This window comes from Daldinia childiae (genome assembly GCF_008694065.1).
Source record: "Daldinia childiae strain JS-1345 chromosome Unknown Scaffold7, whole genome shotgun sequence".
In the NCBI taxonomy this organism is placed as follows: Eukaryota; Fungi; Ascomycota; class Sordariomycetes; order Xylariales; family Hypoxylaceae; genus Daldinia; species Daldinia childiae.
Window position 1 is genome coordinate 783156 of NW_022984648.1, and position 19311 is coordinate 802466.

Genomic DNA, 19311 nt, shown 5'->3' on the forward strand with positions numbered 1-19311 from the left:
TGGCTCCACCTATCGCATAATGGACACATAGTTCAATTTGGGGAATTTTTTGATGCCAGATCTTTACCTGTCGACTTGAATCCTTCCTCTCCTTTACCTCGAGAGAAAATATCGCGACAACCTCTACACTAATAAGAGGGCCTTTGTCGCTCACTTCATTTACTTTCCTTTCTATCTTCTCCTTTATTTTATCTATATTCTCTAACCTATATCACGATGAGTAGCTGTAAGTATATCATATTTACTCGTATCCTTTACATCATCCTAGCTCCCTCGTATAACCTATGAACCCTATGAACCTTGCGACGCGACTCAATCGTTGCCATTGACTCTTCCAAATAGCTAACTTCCTTTTCATCAGTGCGGTTTCTTGATCTCGTTAAGCCCTTCGTGGCATTCCTGCCCGAGGTTCAGCAGCCCGAGACCAAGGTTCCCTTCAACCAAAAGTTGATGTGGACAGGTCTGACGCTGCTGATCTTCTTGGTCATGAGCCAAATGCCCCTTTACGGTATCGTGTCGTCCGATACCTCCGATCCTCTATACTGGCTACGAATGATGATGGCGAGTAATCGAGGAACACTGATGGAATTGGGTATTACGCCAATTATCTCCTCCGGCATGGTCTTCCAGCTCCTCGCTGGTACCCACATGATTGACGTCAACCTTGACCTCAAATCCGATCGCGAGCTCTACCAAACTGCCCAGAAGCTCTTTGCCTTCATCCTCTCTGCCGGCACTGCAACTGTCTACGTCTTCACTGGTCTTTATGGCCCTCCTTCCGATCTAGGCGCCGGTATCGTCTTCCTCTTGATTCTCCAACTTGTCGTCGCTGGTATGATTGTCATCCTCCTCGATGAGCTCCTACAGAAAGGATATGGTCTTGGCAGTGGTATCTCTCTGTTTATCGCTACCAACATCTGCGAGTCGATCATGTGGAAGGCCTTCTCTCCTACTTCCATCAACACCGGTCGTGGTCCTGAATTTGAGGGTGCTGTTATTGCCTTGTTCCACTTATTAATGACGTGGCCCAACAAGCAGCGTGCTCTACAGGAGGCTTTCTATCGCCAGAACCTCCCCAACATCATGAACCTTCTGGCTACTCTGGCTGTGTTCGCCGCCGTTATCTACCTCCAAGGTTTCCGCGTCGAGATCCCGGTCAAGTCTTCTCGCCAGCGAGGTGCACGTGGTTCCTACCCCGTTCGTCTATTCTACACCTCTAACATGCCCATCATGTTGCAATCCGCCCTTTCCTCCAACATCTTCCTGATTAGCCAAATGCTCTACTCCCGTTTCTCTGAGAACCTCCTCGTCCGCATGTTCGGTGTCTGGGAAGCGAGGGAAGGATCTGCCCAGCTTTCTGCGATCTCCGGTCTTGTTTACTACATGTCTCCCCCGCTCAATTTCCGCGACGCCGTCCTTGACCCTATCCACACCGCTGTATACATCACGTACATGCTTAGCGCCTGTGCTATCTTCTCGAAGACCTGGATTGAGGTCTCTGGTTCCAGCCCTCGCGATGTTGCCAAGCAGTTGAAGGACCAAGGACTCGTCATGGCTGGTCATCGTGATCAGAGCATGTACAAGGAGCTGAAGCGCATCATCCCTACCGCTGCTGCCTTTGGTGGTGCTTGCATTGGTGCGCTCTCCGTCGCCAGTGATCTTATGGGAGCTCTTGGCTCTGGAACCGGCACTCTTCTTGCCGTCACGTAAGTGTCGCTTACATATTCGTATATTTTCTTTACTAATTTGCTTATAGGATCATCTATGGTTACTTCGAAATCGCCGCGAAAGAGGGCGATCTCGCAGGAATGAAAGGAATGATCATGGGATAAGCCTTATGACCATTGATCTGAATTTCTAATCGACCGTTATGACGGCGCAAGGTTCAAAGGTGCTATTCTTTCACGCTGCATGTAATACCAAGGGACAACAAAAGTCATAAGGATTTCCACAAGGGCGGTGATGCTTGGAAAATGCATTAATGGCGGTCATCGGTCGTTTTCGTCGGGGATTTTCCAAACTCCTAAGACGAAAAATGTATTAGCTTACGTAACAATATTAGTCATGAAAAGTACTAAGTGTATATCTTTTATTTGACTTGTTATGGTCTTTGACGATGAATATTTCGTCTTATATTGGTATTTCCATTTGGAAGGCTAATACTACCATCTGAACTTATCCAAAACTTAGCGTATGCTTCCTACTCAGTGAAACAAAGTCACCACGAACTTGGATGGTTAGGGTGCGGAGTGCTACTTGATATTTGATCCATACTGAAAGTCCTATTCAACTACCTACAGTTAGAAGACCTATTATAAATTCTCATCTTGAACTAAAATGTGTCATAGCGAAGTATACTCTTCTGCGTAGCATTGATCAATCGCAGAATAGGTCACTTGTTCGGCCATTCACTACCTAATTAAGTTGTACAATATGTCAAGTGGGTTGTAAAAATACCCCCTTTTTTTTATTATCTATTTTATCGCTTTTCTACTTTTTTTCTTCTTTTCTACAAATTAATTGACGGCAGTGATGGACACAATGTCTCACATATCGTCGAAACTAGCCTCTATTCCAAATACCAAAGTATTTGAGTAGAACTAGACTTTTAAGTGCAGCCCGGGCATCTTGAGTGCCCGCAAAGCGCACATACGGGAATTTCCGACGGACTACGGTTCCCGCATAGACAACATCCCCAGCTGCCGCCTGCATGTAAGGGGGTAGTGGGCTCATGATGTACGAGTCCCTTACCTTGTGTCATAGCTCTACCAGCCATTGTTGATGTAAATAACGAAGTGTAGTTTATGGGAAAACGAAATATGGTTTGTAGGAAGAGGAAGTTACTATCTCTTATGGAAAATACTCTTGAACCGAATAAGTCGTGTGAGGTGTTGTAAACTAACTGCTATGGTTGTGAAGCTAAGAAGATTGTTCTTGTTGGATGATTCGATATCTCTATAGAAATCTTGAATGATTATATAGAATTAATGAGGCAGGTTATTGTTATCTAACACGGAATTTGTAACTACAATGATAGCTTGATCCCGGACAAACTCACATTTTTCTACACAACAAAGAAATTGGGTTCCCCGACTTTTCTTACAACGTTATTCAGCAAGTTCTACACGGATGGAGCTGTCCATATATCGTAAATTCACAATATCGATACGAATACATTCAACTTGTTTCAATCGGTGACCTAAACCTGAGGACACGCACGTGCAGCAAAATCTAGATTCAAACCACGGGCTACCGCCAACAACAAAATGGCCGCTCCAATACAAATTACGAACGACCCGGTGAGGCTCAGTGCAGAGAGGTTTCGTATCATATACGAAGAGAGCTTCAAACTATGGTCTAGCCTATATCATCGTGCCATCAAAGACCCCAGCTTGCCTACCTCTTATCTATCCCTTCCGGACTTATTTCGCCTACATCCCTCTTTTTCAAATAACTTAGTTTTGAAACACACCAAATATACCAGCCATAGCAGAGTATATGCTACCGGGTCTTCCATTTGGGGATCACAGCAGACGACCTGTAATTATGGACTACCATCCTTCCAGCAACAGGTGCAGGTTGATGTTATCACACAAGATCCGATATTATTATCGATCGCTAAGACGTCTAATAATGACTTTAGCTTCGCGCCGTGGTTCATTAATGGTCATCAAAGCTATATCGCCGTCCTTACTTTGGCCTGGGCTTATATTCTATCTGCTCGCTGGGTCGAAATTATGTCGGAACCTTGTTCTCTCGTATATACAAGCAGCAGTGCAGTTAACTATGATGAAGATAGTATGACAAGCTCGGAGGCTAATCAGAACGTAGTCAGTGTGGACATTGGTCATGTTAGCTCGGAGGAGTTCAGATGGTGGACTGCTATTCTGGCCCCGGGGTATGGTTGGCAAGCAACTATGACTCTGGGAGATAGTAAATTCCTGTCCCCTTGGTCAATCCGGCTTCAATCTAACCCGAGGTTTTCGTTGTTATACAAAGCGACGTCGTCAGCTCCTCCACGCCTATCACGCTCAGCCCCATCATTTCGAAGTGCCAGATGTTTTCTTCATAGCTTCTGTGTAAAACATAATATTGCAGATCAGAGCCGTGCTGCGCTCGCTGCTGTCATGCTGTTTCCTTCCATGAAAAGCAGCCAGCCACTACAACTACCAGCTCCCGCCATTAATAGCCGGAACGACCCAATAATAACCACACCGTCCCAAATTTCGCAAGAACGCTTTCACTATGAAAACCAATCAGAACATGAATGGATATACCAGGGAAACCACTTGGACAGACTTTTAACTTTGAGCTGCAATGTTAGGGGTGTACGGTCAATGTTGCTCAGTGTCTTCTATGACGCGGGCGTAGAATGTAACGCTGTAGCCCCTTGGCTTCAAGGAGCGGTAGCTTTTATTGATTCTCTGGCTTTAGACAAGCCTCTTGTTCTTGGGCGGATGTTTATGGACCGATCGCCAGAGCTCTCCTTCTTATGGCTTGGAATTACTATTCTTGGGTTACAGGAAAAAGTCCTGCAAGATGCCCGGTGGGGCCTCATTCCAATAGACCTTCATTCTTCCGTATGGTCAGGGGTAGTTCAATCATTTATGCAACAACCTGTCTCTTACCCTCTAGTGGTGAAAGGTTCTATATCCCGCGCAGATGAGTGCCGTCTGCTCTTCCTTTCTCAGTCTGGGTTTCATAGCAGGGTCCCTCTCTGTCAATGGAAGCCGTTTGGGAACACTCTGCTTGAGGATACTGATTTAGAAGTACGAATCCATGCCGAATGCAAAGGTCATGGGCTTCAATACAATGGCTTTTTCTGGGATTGTACCACTAACGAAGTACCATGTCAACCTATGAGTATTATTAGTACATACACGTCGTCAAGTCGATTGTTCTCACGGAACTATGAGGATACAAGGCACGTTGATGTTGACTACACAAAATTGGATCGTGAAAATGAGGTTATATCAGAAAACGCAACTCGTAATATCTTCGGCTGGCTACGAATTGATGGATATGCATCACATGAGAAGGATATTTGGGAAAGTGAGTGGTTTGAAATCCTAAATTCTGATGATGAAGATGACGAAGAAGATGAGAGCAGGAGCAATTCTTATAGCGTAGGTAGGGCTTCCTCACGTGTAAAGTCATGGATACTCAAGTCATCTATAAATGCACCATCCCTTAATTAATGCAAACTATTATTTTATATTCTCTCTATGCAACTTTCATGATTCCCGTAGCACCTTTCAATTTGCATACGCGATTTATCGTAAAGATAGTCAATTTTGTATTATCTATATTGATGTCTTTATAGGAGTACATATAGTGTAGGTATTATTGTAAGGGACCCTCATCACCTACCTCTGCACCCTAGATATTAGAGTGATTATCTGTCTGGCCAGGCGGGTTTCGGACTTCTTCTGGTGACCTCTAATATCTCAAGTATAATGGAAATCCATAGACTACCTAAGTATCGTCATTGATAATTATATGAGAAATGTTAATTATACCTTGAAGCACAAGCTGACACGAGTGTACTATGAAAGGGATATAGTTGTGAATAACTAGTTATTTCCCCCTCTCACAATTACGAGTACTCTCGAATACTTATAAGCTAGATGATAAATTGAAACAATCGCACTATCACTGTCAGTGCCTCACTGAGTGTATCATTGACTAACCAAGAAACTACCGAGCCTCTTAAGACCCGGGTAACCGGATAGCCCTTGTCAAAATATATGGGCGGCTACTGTCGAATATTCGTATACCACGAGAGCTTAGTGCTTCCGGGTAGGACCGAGGTCAACTCATCCATCGGAGATCTGGCTAATACCATTGGGCTCATACTCCATATTTATAAACATTGTTATTTGAAGATGCAGCAGGGGGTAAGTACGGGAAGTTTACTAACAGACACATTGACACCTGGATCTGCAGTTTGATTTGGAATTGCCGAGCCAGCCACGCAGAACATACCGAACTGCTTACAGCATATGCGAATTTATAGAAAAGCTTAATATTAATGGACTGTAATTGGTAAGATAGGAGTTTTGATGAGCCTGGGATTAGAGTGTCGTATGTGATTCGTGGAACACCGTAGTATCCGCCACCGCCTAAATCTATTAATATAGAAGCAATTCCAGATTAAACAACCAGGATAGCACGCAGCGGCATATGGAAGAAGTAGTTACAGCACCATGTATTTAGGAGTTATATCCCAGGATAACACGCAATAGATCAGCACCTTTCTACTGCAAACTTTCGATCCTCGTAGACAGCAATAACCATTTCGCCCAAGATGCAGTGGAAAGCCCTCGCTCTTGCACTCCTCGTCGAGCATGGCTCCGGCCAAATGTTGGAGATGCTGCGCTTCAGTTGCTCGCAGCTCGTTGTCGATCGTTTGGATCCTTTAGTTTCTCCCGGTTCTATTCCGTCACCGCATCTTCACCAGATCGTCGGAGGTAACTCTTTTAACGCTACCATGGAGCCGATAGCGCACGATCTGCCCTCATCATCTACGTGCACTAGCTGTACTTTCTCGGAAGACTTTTCCAACTACTGGACGGCGGTTCTGTTTTTCAAAGCCCGCAACGGAACGTACAAGCGGGTTCCTCAATTTGCCAGTGAAGGCCTCCGAGCCGACGGCGGTATTACGATTTATTATATCCCGTCGACTAACACGAAGGAAAAGGTTACCGCTTTTAAGCCCGGCTTCCGTATGCTTGTTGGAGACGCCGCATTGCGTTCCCCAGGCGAGGCACGCAAGGTGTGCCACCGCTGTATGCCGGCGACAGGAGACAACAGCAACGTAAACTGCGGAGCTCCGGACAGCCAGGAATTGCCCACAGAGTTCTGTGCCGGTGGTATACGCTCGGTTATCACCTTCCCGACCTGTTGGGATGGGAAGAACCTGGATAGCCCAGACCATAAGAGTCATGTTGCCTATCCCAGCCCGGGATCCGGTGATGTCGGCGTTGGTGCATCTGGCACTTGCCCTGATAGCCACCCTATCAAGATACCCCAAGTGATGTTTGAAGTCATGTGGGACGTAAGTGTTATTAATATATTCTCTCATATACCGTCAAGAATCGTACTTCAGCTGGGGAGTTTCGTTCTATATTGGAGTGCCTGAGTTATGCGCTCAGCTCAACCCTATCATGGATGCTGTATAAGACCCATTTGCTGACATCGTATCCGTCACAGACCCGACCCTTTAACGACAAGAGTATATGGCCAGAGGATGGCTCGCAGCCATTCGTATGGAGCACGAATGACAAGTTAGTCTCCAGCAACACTCTCGTTGGGTAAATTATTCTAATAATAAACTTGTAGGGATGGATATTCGCAACACGGAGACTACGTTTTCGGCTGGAAAGATGATTCTCTCCAACGTGCCATGGATTCCCGATGTAATGGCGCCGTCTGCAACCAGTTAAAGACCCAGTCTTCAGAGGAAGCAATGAAGTGTACCAAGCCGCGCGTTGTCGAAGAGGATGTTGACGGATGTAAGCCATGTCATCTATCTACCTCTTATATAATTTCCCAAAGTTATTGGCTAAGCTAACAACCTTATAGGGTTAACTGAAATCCCGGGCATGTCCATGTAAACTATTATTATAAAACAATAGCTTTACTTTAAATTTACGAAGGGTATACATTGAGTTTACGAACGGTTATTATTGATTTGACAAATTTTCCCATGTAAAATAACCTGACATAATAATAACCTTTTTAAAAGTTGAGCAAAGTATACCTCTATGTTTACAATAATTTAATAATATCTAACAACAACGTACAATATAGCTTCTATTTTTATAATTTAGGGCTAATACCTTACCTTTCCTAACTCTCCGGCCTTTTTTGCATACTAGGCCTTAACGTCCAACGTAAATATTATCAATTCATTAAGCAATACGGCACCGCAACACCATATTTAGAAGCCACAACTACAACTACGTATAAGTTTTCTCTTATCAATGCTAATAATATAGCCTTTTTATATACTAATCCTCGAATTCCGAAAGCGTTGTAGCTAGTATTGTGGGTGATGCAGGTGATAATGCAACCGGTAAGGCAGCCGATCTTATAGGATTGGTCAAAAGGTGGTGTGTGGTTGAAAGGGTAGTTACAACGAAACAAACAATTTCACAGCGAGGCGTAACCTTACTTACCTGGGGTGGGTGACTAAGAAAGGTCTATTAACAAACGATTAACAGGCTTATATGCTTGTTATTTTCGATTGGCCCATATCCATTAAATAATTAAAAGATACTAACCTTGAAGGGCTTATAGTTCAAAGTAGACTAAAGAACCGGTTTTAACGGAGGCCGTCTATCAAGTCGCATATATTAAGCAATGATAATTAGATATTTAAGCCATTACACAATTTCTTTCATGTCAGACACTTACGTTATTTCGACAGGGATTAAGAAGGATGCCAAGTTTGCGGGGGCACCACGTCTTACATAGTACATAAACCAGCACTGTTGGCTAAGGCGGAATGAATCTATCTTATTTCAACGTCAGTGCTACTAACCCTAGCACACAAGGCTCAAGGAACGCTTTAATAACCTTAAACCACAACCAGATCGTCAGGGATATAAGCAATAGGCCCCCCTTTATAGGATCTTGCGATTACAGGTCAGTTCTCATGCTGAAATCGGGATTTTACCCTTATTGCCAAACAATATCACATCTAATAATATCTCGAGTATTTTAGGTAACATAATTATGATTTAGACTGGTTAGTTAGTTGGTAACTGTCTAAACTTAGGGTTACGGTTAGTATAGGCTTGTAAGTAGCGTTGCTAAACAACACCTAAGATTAGTAGAGTCGCTATAGCACACCCGGGATATCAGTCAGGACTATTATTCAAATGAGTGCTGTATTGTAATGATTGTCTAGCTAGAGGAGAGGGCTCTAACGAGCTCTTAAAAGAGCGTATGACCATGACCTGAATGCTAACCCTGCGGCCAGCCCTGATGCCATCCCTGATTCAATCCCTACACTCCATGAGATGTAATGAGCATGTCTACTGAGGTAGATACCTAGTAATATACTGTTGTTAGGAAGGTCGACTTCCTCTGGATCCATGGAGTCCCAAGAAACCGTGTCAATCCCTAGTGGACATAGAATAGACAATTGTTGAGCTATGACGAAGGATCCTCACAGAAAAGTGGCAATTTTGCTCCTCACATTACATTTATCTCCCCCCTTCACGGAATAGTGGACGGGCTTTTCAAAGATCAGAACGATATCCGACCCTCCAAACTGGAAATAAGATATCTCCTGGCCTTTTTCAACTACATCGTTTTCCTTCACCGTCAGAACAACCGACGAAACCTGGGCCATGCCAATTGGCAGCACAGCAACCTTGCCGTGATTCTCCGTCTCAATCACAATCACCCCGCGAGTCTGGCACCACTGGTAGCCGGGTTCATCCGGCGCAGTAATATCATAGAAGTCGTGTCCACGGCCTGCAGTAAGGTCTCCCGGGCGTTTTTTACCTAGGAATGGCTTTTTAACTAAAAGACCACGATCAGGGGCTAAACCAGTATGATTTGGGTCATCAGTGACCTGAAGATAGACAAGCTCTTGGATCACCTTGGCCTCCACAACTCTCCCACTGACTGGTGCATGCTGCCGGTGATAGTCAGTAGGACCGAGGAAGGCATGCATGAAAGATACAACATTGAAATCTACCGATCCCTGTACCAGTTTTTTAATTGTCCAGTAAAATCCTTTGATCGTGACAGTTCCATCCTCCACTGGCAAGTCCTCGCCAAACTTGGAGTCTGCAGCGCTGACAATGACGTTTTCCTTCTGGTCTAGTGGCCGCGCAATGTCGATGTCCTTCCATTTCCGGGAGAAGAACTGATTGAACGACGCCCACTCGTTATTTGGCTCTGGCGGGTCCTGCCACAGCTTACTTTCTTGATTATAAAGAGGGTTCTCGTAGAAAGTCCAAATCTTAGAAGTGGATTCTTTGGTACTCAAGAAGGATCCGAGTGCCCGGGCGTAGACTACCTGCCAATATGAGAGCCACTTGGGATCGCTTCCAGCATTTTCGGGCTTAATACTGGTTTGGTAGTCCGCAACGCTGGGTTGATTAAACACCCAGTAGAAAACCAATAATTTCCGGAGGAGGGCGTCGTCTGTCGTGTCCACTGTCGTGTCCACTGCCGGAACCCATTTCAAGAGGTCGTCACAGAATCGAAAATAATCCTCCAATGTACTGATATTTTCCTGGGACATCTCTCCGTCTCCCCCATTCTTCGGGTCCGTAGCACTCTTGACAGCTTGAGAAAAACTTTGATTTCTATCTTCTGTACGATAGACAAAGTTCACCAAGTCCTGAACGAGTGGGTCGTATTTGGGGGTAGTCATGATTGGGAAGAAGGGTGAGGTGATGGGATGTGAAAATCCAATGTAATAAAGGAATATATCTTTCGAGATAGTATGATATTAACTCATTCTTTTTGATAGCGGGTTAGGATAGGTGCTCACTTCGAGAATGGAACTTAGAGAATATTTATAAGTTTCTGTTGGCATTGACAATGCTGATGCTCACTCCAAAGTCCCGGTCAACACTAGACAATCGCGAAATAGAGAGGGGTAACAGTGATTAGGTGTCGCCAAAAAATGAAACCAACCAACGTGAAGCCGAACGCTGCACATCATAGCTTGCTAAAAGAGCAACAAGTAATTTATCGGGGATCGACGATGCATTCTTAGGACCTCACACCGGAGGACCACCAAGTAATCCGGCACTTGTGAGTCTACTCTACTAAATAATATCAGAAAAGCAAATTTGCGACATCGCCACGATGGTTAGCATGCATTAATCTAGATTGAGACTAAAGCCTAGCTTGCCGCTTGAGCATTTTCGTATCGGCAGTAGCACACGAACGGAAACAAGCTCCGGTCGAGACTTACATAGTGAGTAAGTCAAGCTGAGATTTGCAATTTATGTAAACACGTACCTTGTTAATAGGGTATTGAAATGGCCGGGTTTGATCTGCCATGTTCAAGGTTTCCGGGGATTCATTCGTTCGATGTACGGGGTATGCTTGGTGGCTGGCGATCTAGCCCTTACGGTTACACTGTGTATCCTTGGGATTTCAACGTTCTTCTACTACTTCGAGCTCATGCCGCGATGATTTCAGCAGATAAATGAATTCTAACACATAATGAAGATGTGGGGAAGAATATGCCTCTACATAGTACGGCACACGCGTGATCACATTTTAATGAGTCCTCATTATTACGACGTTACTAGACTCAAAACAAGTTATAGCATCGCCTCACTACCTTCACCTTATGAAACTCCATAGAAATTTTGAAATATATGATGGGAAAGGCCAAGTGGCTTTACAATACCCCAGTTGAGTATATGAAGTACAATACTTAGCATACAATCCTAGTATGAGAATGAGTTTACTCCTAACTCGTAGAGCTAATGTAGGTACTTTAATGACATGGGCCAACAACGTGATGTTGTTACTCCCTTCCCTTCCTCAGCCACCTACGACATGAGTGTAATTCGACTCTTGGCTTTATGCATAAACAAGTGCATACGGCACACTGCGTAAAACTATCTGATCAATATTTCAGCAAACATACGGATACTAGATAATCTTTACTAATAAGAAAGTGCATGCATATCAGAATTGAGGCGGCAAGGAATACTAGTTCCGGATATGATAAAGCCCGTAACCTGATTAAAGATATGTTATCATTTTCAGCTGCATTTGACGACGCCACACGACGCACCCATACCACCAAGGTACATGTGTTACAACGTTTTATCATAACAATATCATCCGATTGGAGTTTTTATACGCACATTCTAGCGAGTACTATCGCTGAATAGCAGTCCCCCTCCCGCCGCCTTTACAAGCCGCCGTTGTAATACAATTATGCGGCACTAAAAGATCTCAAATCCTAGTTTTGCTATATCTACGGGCTGCCAATCTTTATATTGGGTAAGCATTATGGTTGGATTGATAAAATGTTTTAGAAAAGCCAATTCCGGGTGCCTACATAATACGTTATATGCCAACGCATTAACTATATTCGGAGGGGCAGAAGGAAATGTAGTATGACGCTTGAGGAACTTCATGGACGCCGGTCATAATCTTGTTTTGAAAAAGAAATCTTAGCTAGCTACTTGCATTAGGCGTTGCAGGCACTGACTAACTAATAGCAAGGCGCTGATGCATTGCATATGTATGAGGAATATCGAGAGTCGGCGAGCAATAGATTCATTCGACGGTATACTATATCCGTATATAATTTCTCCGATTCTTCTTATAGCCTGGTCCCGAGAGTATGTGGACGAGGGTTCGGAAAACGCAGGCATCCTATATAGAGCGAATGGCTAAATAATATGCAGCCACTCGTTCCAATGCCGCACTATTGTCAAAATGAACAGGTTTAGTATGCATAGACATAGGGCCTCTTAGGTAATGTAGAGTTCCTTGCGGAATAACGAAGTTGTTTCCATGCTGTTCAGTTCCACCTCGTGATAACTATGAAGGTGGAATACTATGAGGAAGCCACCACTCCAACATTAGATTCAAGTACGTGAGATACTAGCAAGTATTGGCAAAACTTTATGAAATAATTCCGTTTACCTCGACAAAAAAGTAGATATCGATATAATGAATGCGTTGAGCCGGAGGGTAAACAGCGAATTAATTAGCTACGCCATCTGCTATACGAGGTGCCTCTCCCGCATGTTGCTCAACATGGGATAAGTGGACAAGCTTGGACACCCTACGTTGGCAATAATAATGGCCTGAGCAGAGACGAACTACGCTTAGTAGAGAGAACCAGATATTAAGCTTGTATCATGAAAAATTTACTAACGATATTGTCATGTTGTGAGGAGCGCCTATATAAGGCGATTTACTCAAGCTCGTTACACTCGCTCCTTATATTCCTTTTAATATAACCTACTATATATTAGGTACACACGATCTTGGCACCACATGACTGAACACCTACAATACGTGATAGATATCATACGTATGAGCAACTGTTAAAATTGACCTTCGGTCCTCGTTTATCTCCTAGGTACGTTTTCCAAACCCTCATAGAAGTTCCCATGCCTCTGAAATATCAGGTATAGTCCGTTGTAACTTGTAGTGAAATTCTTAACTAATTGGAATACTTAGGATCGTTCTTTCCCCTGGCCTGCCCGTTGATCGAATGTAATGAACAATTGATCTCAGGCAGTGTCACAACGTACTATTACATAAGCTCATTGATAAATGTAATCATAAAATCGTTGACTCCTATATGAACTTGCAGTACTAACAGGTAAAGTTCCTATTTTATACTTGTCTAATGCCACTAGATGTACCTAAGTCTTGTGCCGTACCCCTTAAGATCACCAAACGACATGCAGAACTACGGTGATGGTTGTTGGAGTATGCAAAGCTACCTAGATGCTTTATACTAGATTCTATGAATTGTCTCTCTTTTCGCAACATATGCTAAAGTAAAAGCAAACCACATCAGTCCTGCTTCGTGTTGGAGTCTCGTTTGCGCTGCTGCAGGCGTTGTGAATCGGTGTGATGAACTTATACTTACCTACGTACGTTGAAGTATAGTATTTATGGTGTCTTGATTTTAGGTAAACAGTAATAATATGGGTCAATGTAGTAAATAAGTAGCACTGAAATGTTCCTCAAGAAGGCTTGGAGTCTTTCCCCCGAGTATGTGCCAAATTCTAGGCTTGGATTAATAACTGTAGAATGAGTGACTAGATACGTAAGGAGATCCTCCCTTCTTATATTCATTCTATCCTTCATACTAACTTCTTCGAGTCGATTGAATATTATTCTTGGAATGCTATTCATGCTATTGAGTCACGTGGCTCTCCTGGGCTCTAAAGAGAGGGATCGTATTTTGGGCCGTGATAATCAGCCCCGTCATACAGCCGTAAACCACAACCCTCTCCACGTCCAACCCATTCAAGTATTCTTCCAGATCTATATTGATGAAGGTATCGTAGATGTTTTTTTTATAAGATTGGCGGATCATCGCCGGGATCTTCTATCAGTTTTTTTATTAGTGCTTACAACTCCCGGTCCTCGGAGCCGAAGTGGATGCTACCGCCAGGTCTCCACTTTCGGATGAGCTGATTACGGTAGGGCGGACCGGACAGGTAAGCATTGCCGTGACCGTATTACGTGAAGATGACGGGAAGATGCTTAATAATAAATAGAAAATAACTATAATCACGTGACCATATCATATTTAGTAACCCCTTTGAGCAATACCTGTTGAGAGGAATAGTCACGTGCTATCACGTGTGTAGGACTAAGCCTAAAACCCCAATCTTTTCGGGTAACCCACATACACACAATCTTACCAATTACACCACGATAGCCTCATTTCAGTGTTTACTTGTCTTTATTTACTTTCCTTATTTGAGTGTACACCACCAACCACATACCTTGTCAACCGACAATACCACTTGTAAAACATTAAAAAAGGATAAGCAACGCAGGCTTTTGTTATAAAGAGTTGCGTTTCTGGGAGCCATTAGTCTTGTGTTCTTTTAAAGTATCCTTGCGCTATATAGTGAGCCAACCGAATAGTATTTCCCCTTTCATTGATAATGGCTAGCCCAGCACATATCGAGAGAACTAATTGAATCCCTGGGATATTGTCTTTGTCAATTTCTCAGTTACCAACTTCTGCGACAAGCGCATGTTAGATGTCGAAAGTAGTCAATGGCCATTTAGCACAGGTGATCCATGATAGAACCCGGGTCGTGAGATCCTTGAAACCCTCTTCTTGCCCATTTATTCTTTCCATCACCTTCTTATAGGTACTATTAAGAATTTCTATCCTATTTCCTCCCATTTACTGTCCGCCTTGCTTCTGAAAATACTATAGCGCGGTCATAAGCTTCTTGGAAGTTGTCTTCGAGCGAAGAGATCCAAGGTATAGTTGTGCCAATAAGAACCTAAGTAACCATCAGTACCTATCTTATCCAATGCTATTCGAAGTACACCTATATTCCATCGACTGCTTCTGAAATAGTATCTATAATTTCGTCTTTTAGTCCTAGTCTACTAGTAACCAAGGGCGGTAACTGTTTTGCCTTGCTTGTGTCGTCTTCCAACGTCGCATGGTCTTTAAATGTTGCTGTGATATCGGGAGTGAACCTTGATGTAGCTAGGAAGTTCGTCTCGTGCTTGTGTTCGATATTAAAGACATTTGAGATAAGTTTAGGTCGAGTACTACCGGACACCTGGTACTCATCGAGTGTATTATCGCTAACAAATACTCTAGAGTAAGAAGAGACGACTGTTACCAAAGCTCCCAAGACCTCATCATTTCATGGCCGCGTCCTATCCCGTTCATAAAACTTATAGAGGTCCTTTGCTGCATCTGGGAGAGATGATTTCCTTTGCGCAAGCTGCTGGAGTAAACTTAGGGTTATGTTTGTGGTTGTCTATTCAAACTATCGTCGAAATTTACAGTATATATATGCACTGTCAACCCTATTATCATCTTGGATCGAACAGTGTTTGATTCTCCGTATCTACCTATGATCGATACTCTAGCGAGTCAAGAAATCATGTACCCGTGTCTGGCTGTTTTAGGGTGATAAAATCTGCTTGCTGAGCAGCATAGTTTGTTAGTATAAGTCAGTCAAGGATTACACGGCGTTTCTAATTAGCTTGGCTTCTTGTCAGCTTATTGATAGTACGACTGGAGCATTGCTGTTGAAATGAGTCCGGCAATTGAATATTCGAAGTGATTCGGTTTCAAAAGTCGCGAATTTCCCCAGCATCCCACGTAAACCGTTCCCATGCCCTTTTGCTGTCAACACCATGTTGGTTTGATCCCAATTTATTATATTTTGACATTGCTTTTTCGATATCGTCCAGGACGTGTTGAAAGCTACTTGTAATATCATTAAGCTTGCGTTTCTGCTCGTCGCTGAGCTTGTGGTTTGATAGGTCATCGTCAACATCTTGAAGTATGATTGTGAGGCTTCCAATCCTACGAATAATCGGATGCCTTTTCATCATCGGCGCCTAATATTCCGGGAACTAACTCAACCGAAATCTCATGAAATTAACTCGGAGCTACCGCAAATTCTTTTCGGGCTTTGCTAGCTAGCTTAATGATCGCAAGGAAGTCACACCAAAACCGAAACTCATTTTTACAGTAACTTGATTGTAAGGTAGAGATAGGAGTGTAGAAAAGATACAGGTGTGGTCTTCTTAAGGGATGGGTTTTGTGAGAGAGACTGGGTTGGTGGCGGTTTAAGGGGCTTGTTCTAACACAGCCGTACTTATATTAAGTAATTACCTACCTCTTTTAATGAGTTGCAAATGGACAATTTATTTATGAGGAGATAGCCAAGGGAACTGAAGCATTGAAGGACTGTTTAATAAATTTAAATTATATTAAACTTTTAGATATCCGCATTTGTGTATTAATTAACACCAAACCTCGTAACAATACTGAAAAGAAACCCACTACAGTCAATAACTCATTTAAGCTTAGCCATCGTAGTAGAGCTTCTACTCCCCGGTGAGAGTGCTATCTAATTCTTCCCTATAATATCCATCTTCCAGAAAACTATCTCGCTAAAGAATACTTATTAAAATAGGTATTGAGTGTTTCTCTATAATAAAGGTGTACTATACGCTATATCCAATCATAGCAGTACATACGCTAAGTATCTAGTACATTACTCGAACCAATTATATTTATAATTTATTAGGGAATTATACGCGATTCTCGTACGTCGAAAGACAGCATTGGTGCTTAGGGGGTGTAAATACAAAATGAAGTATCTACCTAATTTATAAGAGTCGCATCCCGCTTTACTTCGTGCTTACGAGAGCATCATAAACATCCTTTGAGTATCTCTAATACAATGGACGATGAGATGGTGACGAAGATTACTGGTCTAGCTTATCACAAATTTCCTTTTACGTTTAAAGGCTCTAACCTTCTCATATTACTGGGTAGAAACCAGAGTCCATGTTGAGATTATCAATAGTAAAGTGCCTAGTTGACAATAATTGCTGATATTATTAACATTTTATGTGTTTAACCACTAAGACTGGTAGTATCAATAATCCGTACCTAAGGGTCGTTCTTCAACCAAAGTGAGAGGTATTAACATATGTATTGACCGGCTTAAACATAAGGTAGGGTCTGATGACGCTGGAACTCCGTATCATGCAGCCGGTCTAGATAATGGTGTGAAAAAGATAGGTGAGTATCCGTCAAACATAAGTATGTCGGGGTAGTGGTGGTAAAGAGTGCGGACGTAGATATATGATTTTTTCTTTATCTCTTGTTTCCGACCTTCGGCATAAATACCTAGGTACCTATCTTATTGGATCACCTATTGCGATACATCTATATGTTAGATATGTTAGAGATATATGTATACAAAGGCCTCGAACTTGCATACAACATAGCGAATCATGCCAGAGGAGTTTCAAATCTCAAACCGAGATAGGCAGTCATGTGTAAAGTTGGTGTCACATATCTAATAACTATACTGGAATATAATAAGTCCTCAGGTGCTATAAGTTATCTCCAACCTTTAATCAACATATAATCGACATAATTTGACAAATAAGGCCAATCAAAAGCGTCGATTGTTTAGTCTCATGCATGCAGGCAGTAAGGTAGGACCTGGACTTCATTGACCCCGCATAAATTTTAAACGCGGAACGGAACCGGTGAGGTCGACTGACACCCCCCACTTAACCTGCATATCTGATGCGGCAGGTTCAAACGTTATTTGCTTCCCCAACTCCCTAATACCCCTGTTCATTTTTTGAGTCATTAAGAACATTAATAAGTTTGTCATTGCGACAAAGTGTATATTATGACATAGGTACCCAAGTAGAAAGATTTTACTTCCCCGTTTAAGTATGTAGTTGAAACTGACTAAACCACATTAAAGAATAAGTGTCTGGGGTATTAGTATTTTATGATTTGCTACATGTCTCCCTGCTTAACCTAGGTGCCTGAGGTATTTGGTAAATATTTGGGCCAGTTAAGGCCAATAACTAATATAAGAAATAACATAGATCGAGATAGGTCGCAGATCATCTGGTCGACATAGATTTATGTTCAACGTTACACGAATGAGATAACTAGCCATTCGTAACTTGAGTCAGCACACCTCTAGTATTTACGCCTGGGCAAATTGTAAAGAATGATATCATTTCCGGCAGCGAAACGTTCGAGATCAGGTGGTGGGTACCACAAACATAAAGACATGTGACAAGCTTGAATATATACTTACAGGGCATGTGTAAATTATATTGAGCATAGGTATGTAGTATCGGGAATCTTTTATACATATCACTGCTCGGAAGTTTTAATGACTTACTTTTAATATGATCTACGGTTTCCAAGACAAGCGAATAGAAGCGTGATTACCTACTTACCTATATGCATGTACCGGTATACTGTAATGGGTATAAAATGTCAGTACAATCGTGTAACGTACCTTACCTAAGGTATCTAAGGTAGGTACTTGCATCGACATAATGTAATAAGGTGCTAACTGTATACTGCGAAGGCAACTGCATTCGGAACGTGTTTAAGGTGGGATAGTGGATCTGGTTCGCGTGCTAGCCGAGAGTTAAGGATTCTAAGCTTGGTTTAGTTAGGTCCGTTATCAGGAACGAACCAGTCCAACTCACCGAAAGTCAGTAATATCTCTTCGGATCAAGAAGTTAGATCTTGTATACATACCTACATCTACATAGTGTATCTGCCTTCCCCAGGCCAACTATCGTCACTGCATATATGTACCGGAATGCACCGCGCAAGTGAATAATCACCTGCAATTCCCCATATGCGGAGAACTATACTCACTAAATACCTGACGGATACATACTGTATTATATATGTTTAGAGGTTGCGTTCGGGTATTAGCAAGCGCACTCGGCTCCACTAATATAAAAAGCTACATTAGCTCTAGTGTTAAACTAGCTCCTGTACATTTTATCATCCGTCAATCGCAGCATCTTCTGGACTTTTTTATGCTATCTCCCGCTCCACCCCCCAAAAAGTTTCCCGATTCGCACGCAGCCATCATCTTCTTACCTCTTCATTTCTTCCCGTTCGCGACAAAAACCATAGTTACGTACCGTTGCGAGTAGCTGTGTTGACCATTCTCTTCGATAAGAAGTCAATTGATTATAGGAACCGATAATACTACCATATCAATCTGGTGATATCGTCAAAGTTATCTACCACTTTCTTGAGTGGGGCCGGGGAGACGCAGAGGAAAC

General features: G+C 42.8%; 3 protein-coding genes across 3 annotated transcripts; 2 read left to right on the forward strand and 1 right to left on the reverse strand.

The window, feature by feature from the left end:
- Positions 1-216: 216 nt before the first annotated feature.
- GL218_06526 (Protein transport protein SEC61 subunit alpha) lies at positions 217-1832 on the forward strand (the record flags this gene model as incomplete). Its single annotated transcript, XM_033583243.1, has 3 exons — positions 217-226; positions 362-1706; positions 1757-1832. The coding sequence occupies 3 exons, from the start codon at positions 217-219 to the stop codon at positions 1830-1832; spliced, it is 1431 nt and encodes a 476-aa protein (XP_033433574.1).
- Positions 1833-6307: 4475 nt separating this feature from the next.
- Positions 6308-7616, forward strand: GL218_06527 (uncharacterized protein; the record flags this gene model as incomplete). The annotated part of the gene is made up of 4 exons (XM_033583244.1): positions 6308-7057; positions 7213-7286; positions 7342-7514; positions 7585-7616. The coding sequence occupies 4 exons, from the start codon at positions 6308-6310 to the stop codon at positions 7614-7616; spliced, it is 1029 nt and encodes a 342-aa protein (XP_033433573.1).
- Positions 7617-9175: 1559 nt separating this feature from the next.
- GL218_06528 (Phosphatidylserine decarboxylase proenzyme 2) lies at positions 9176-10396 on the reverse strand (the record flags this gene model as incomplete). Its single annotated transcript, XM_033583245.1, has 1 exon — positions 9176-10396. One exon carries the CDS (start codon positions 10394-10396, stop codon positions 9176-9178), a length of 1221 nt encoding a protein of 406 aa, XP_033433641.1.
- Positions 10397-19311: the final 8915 nt, after the last annotated feature.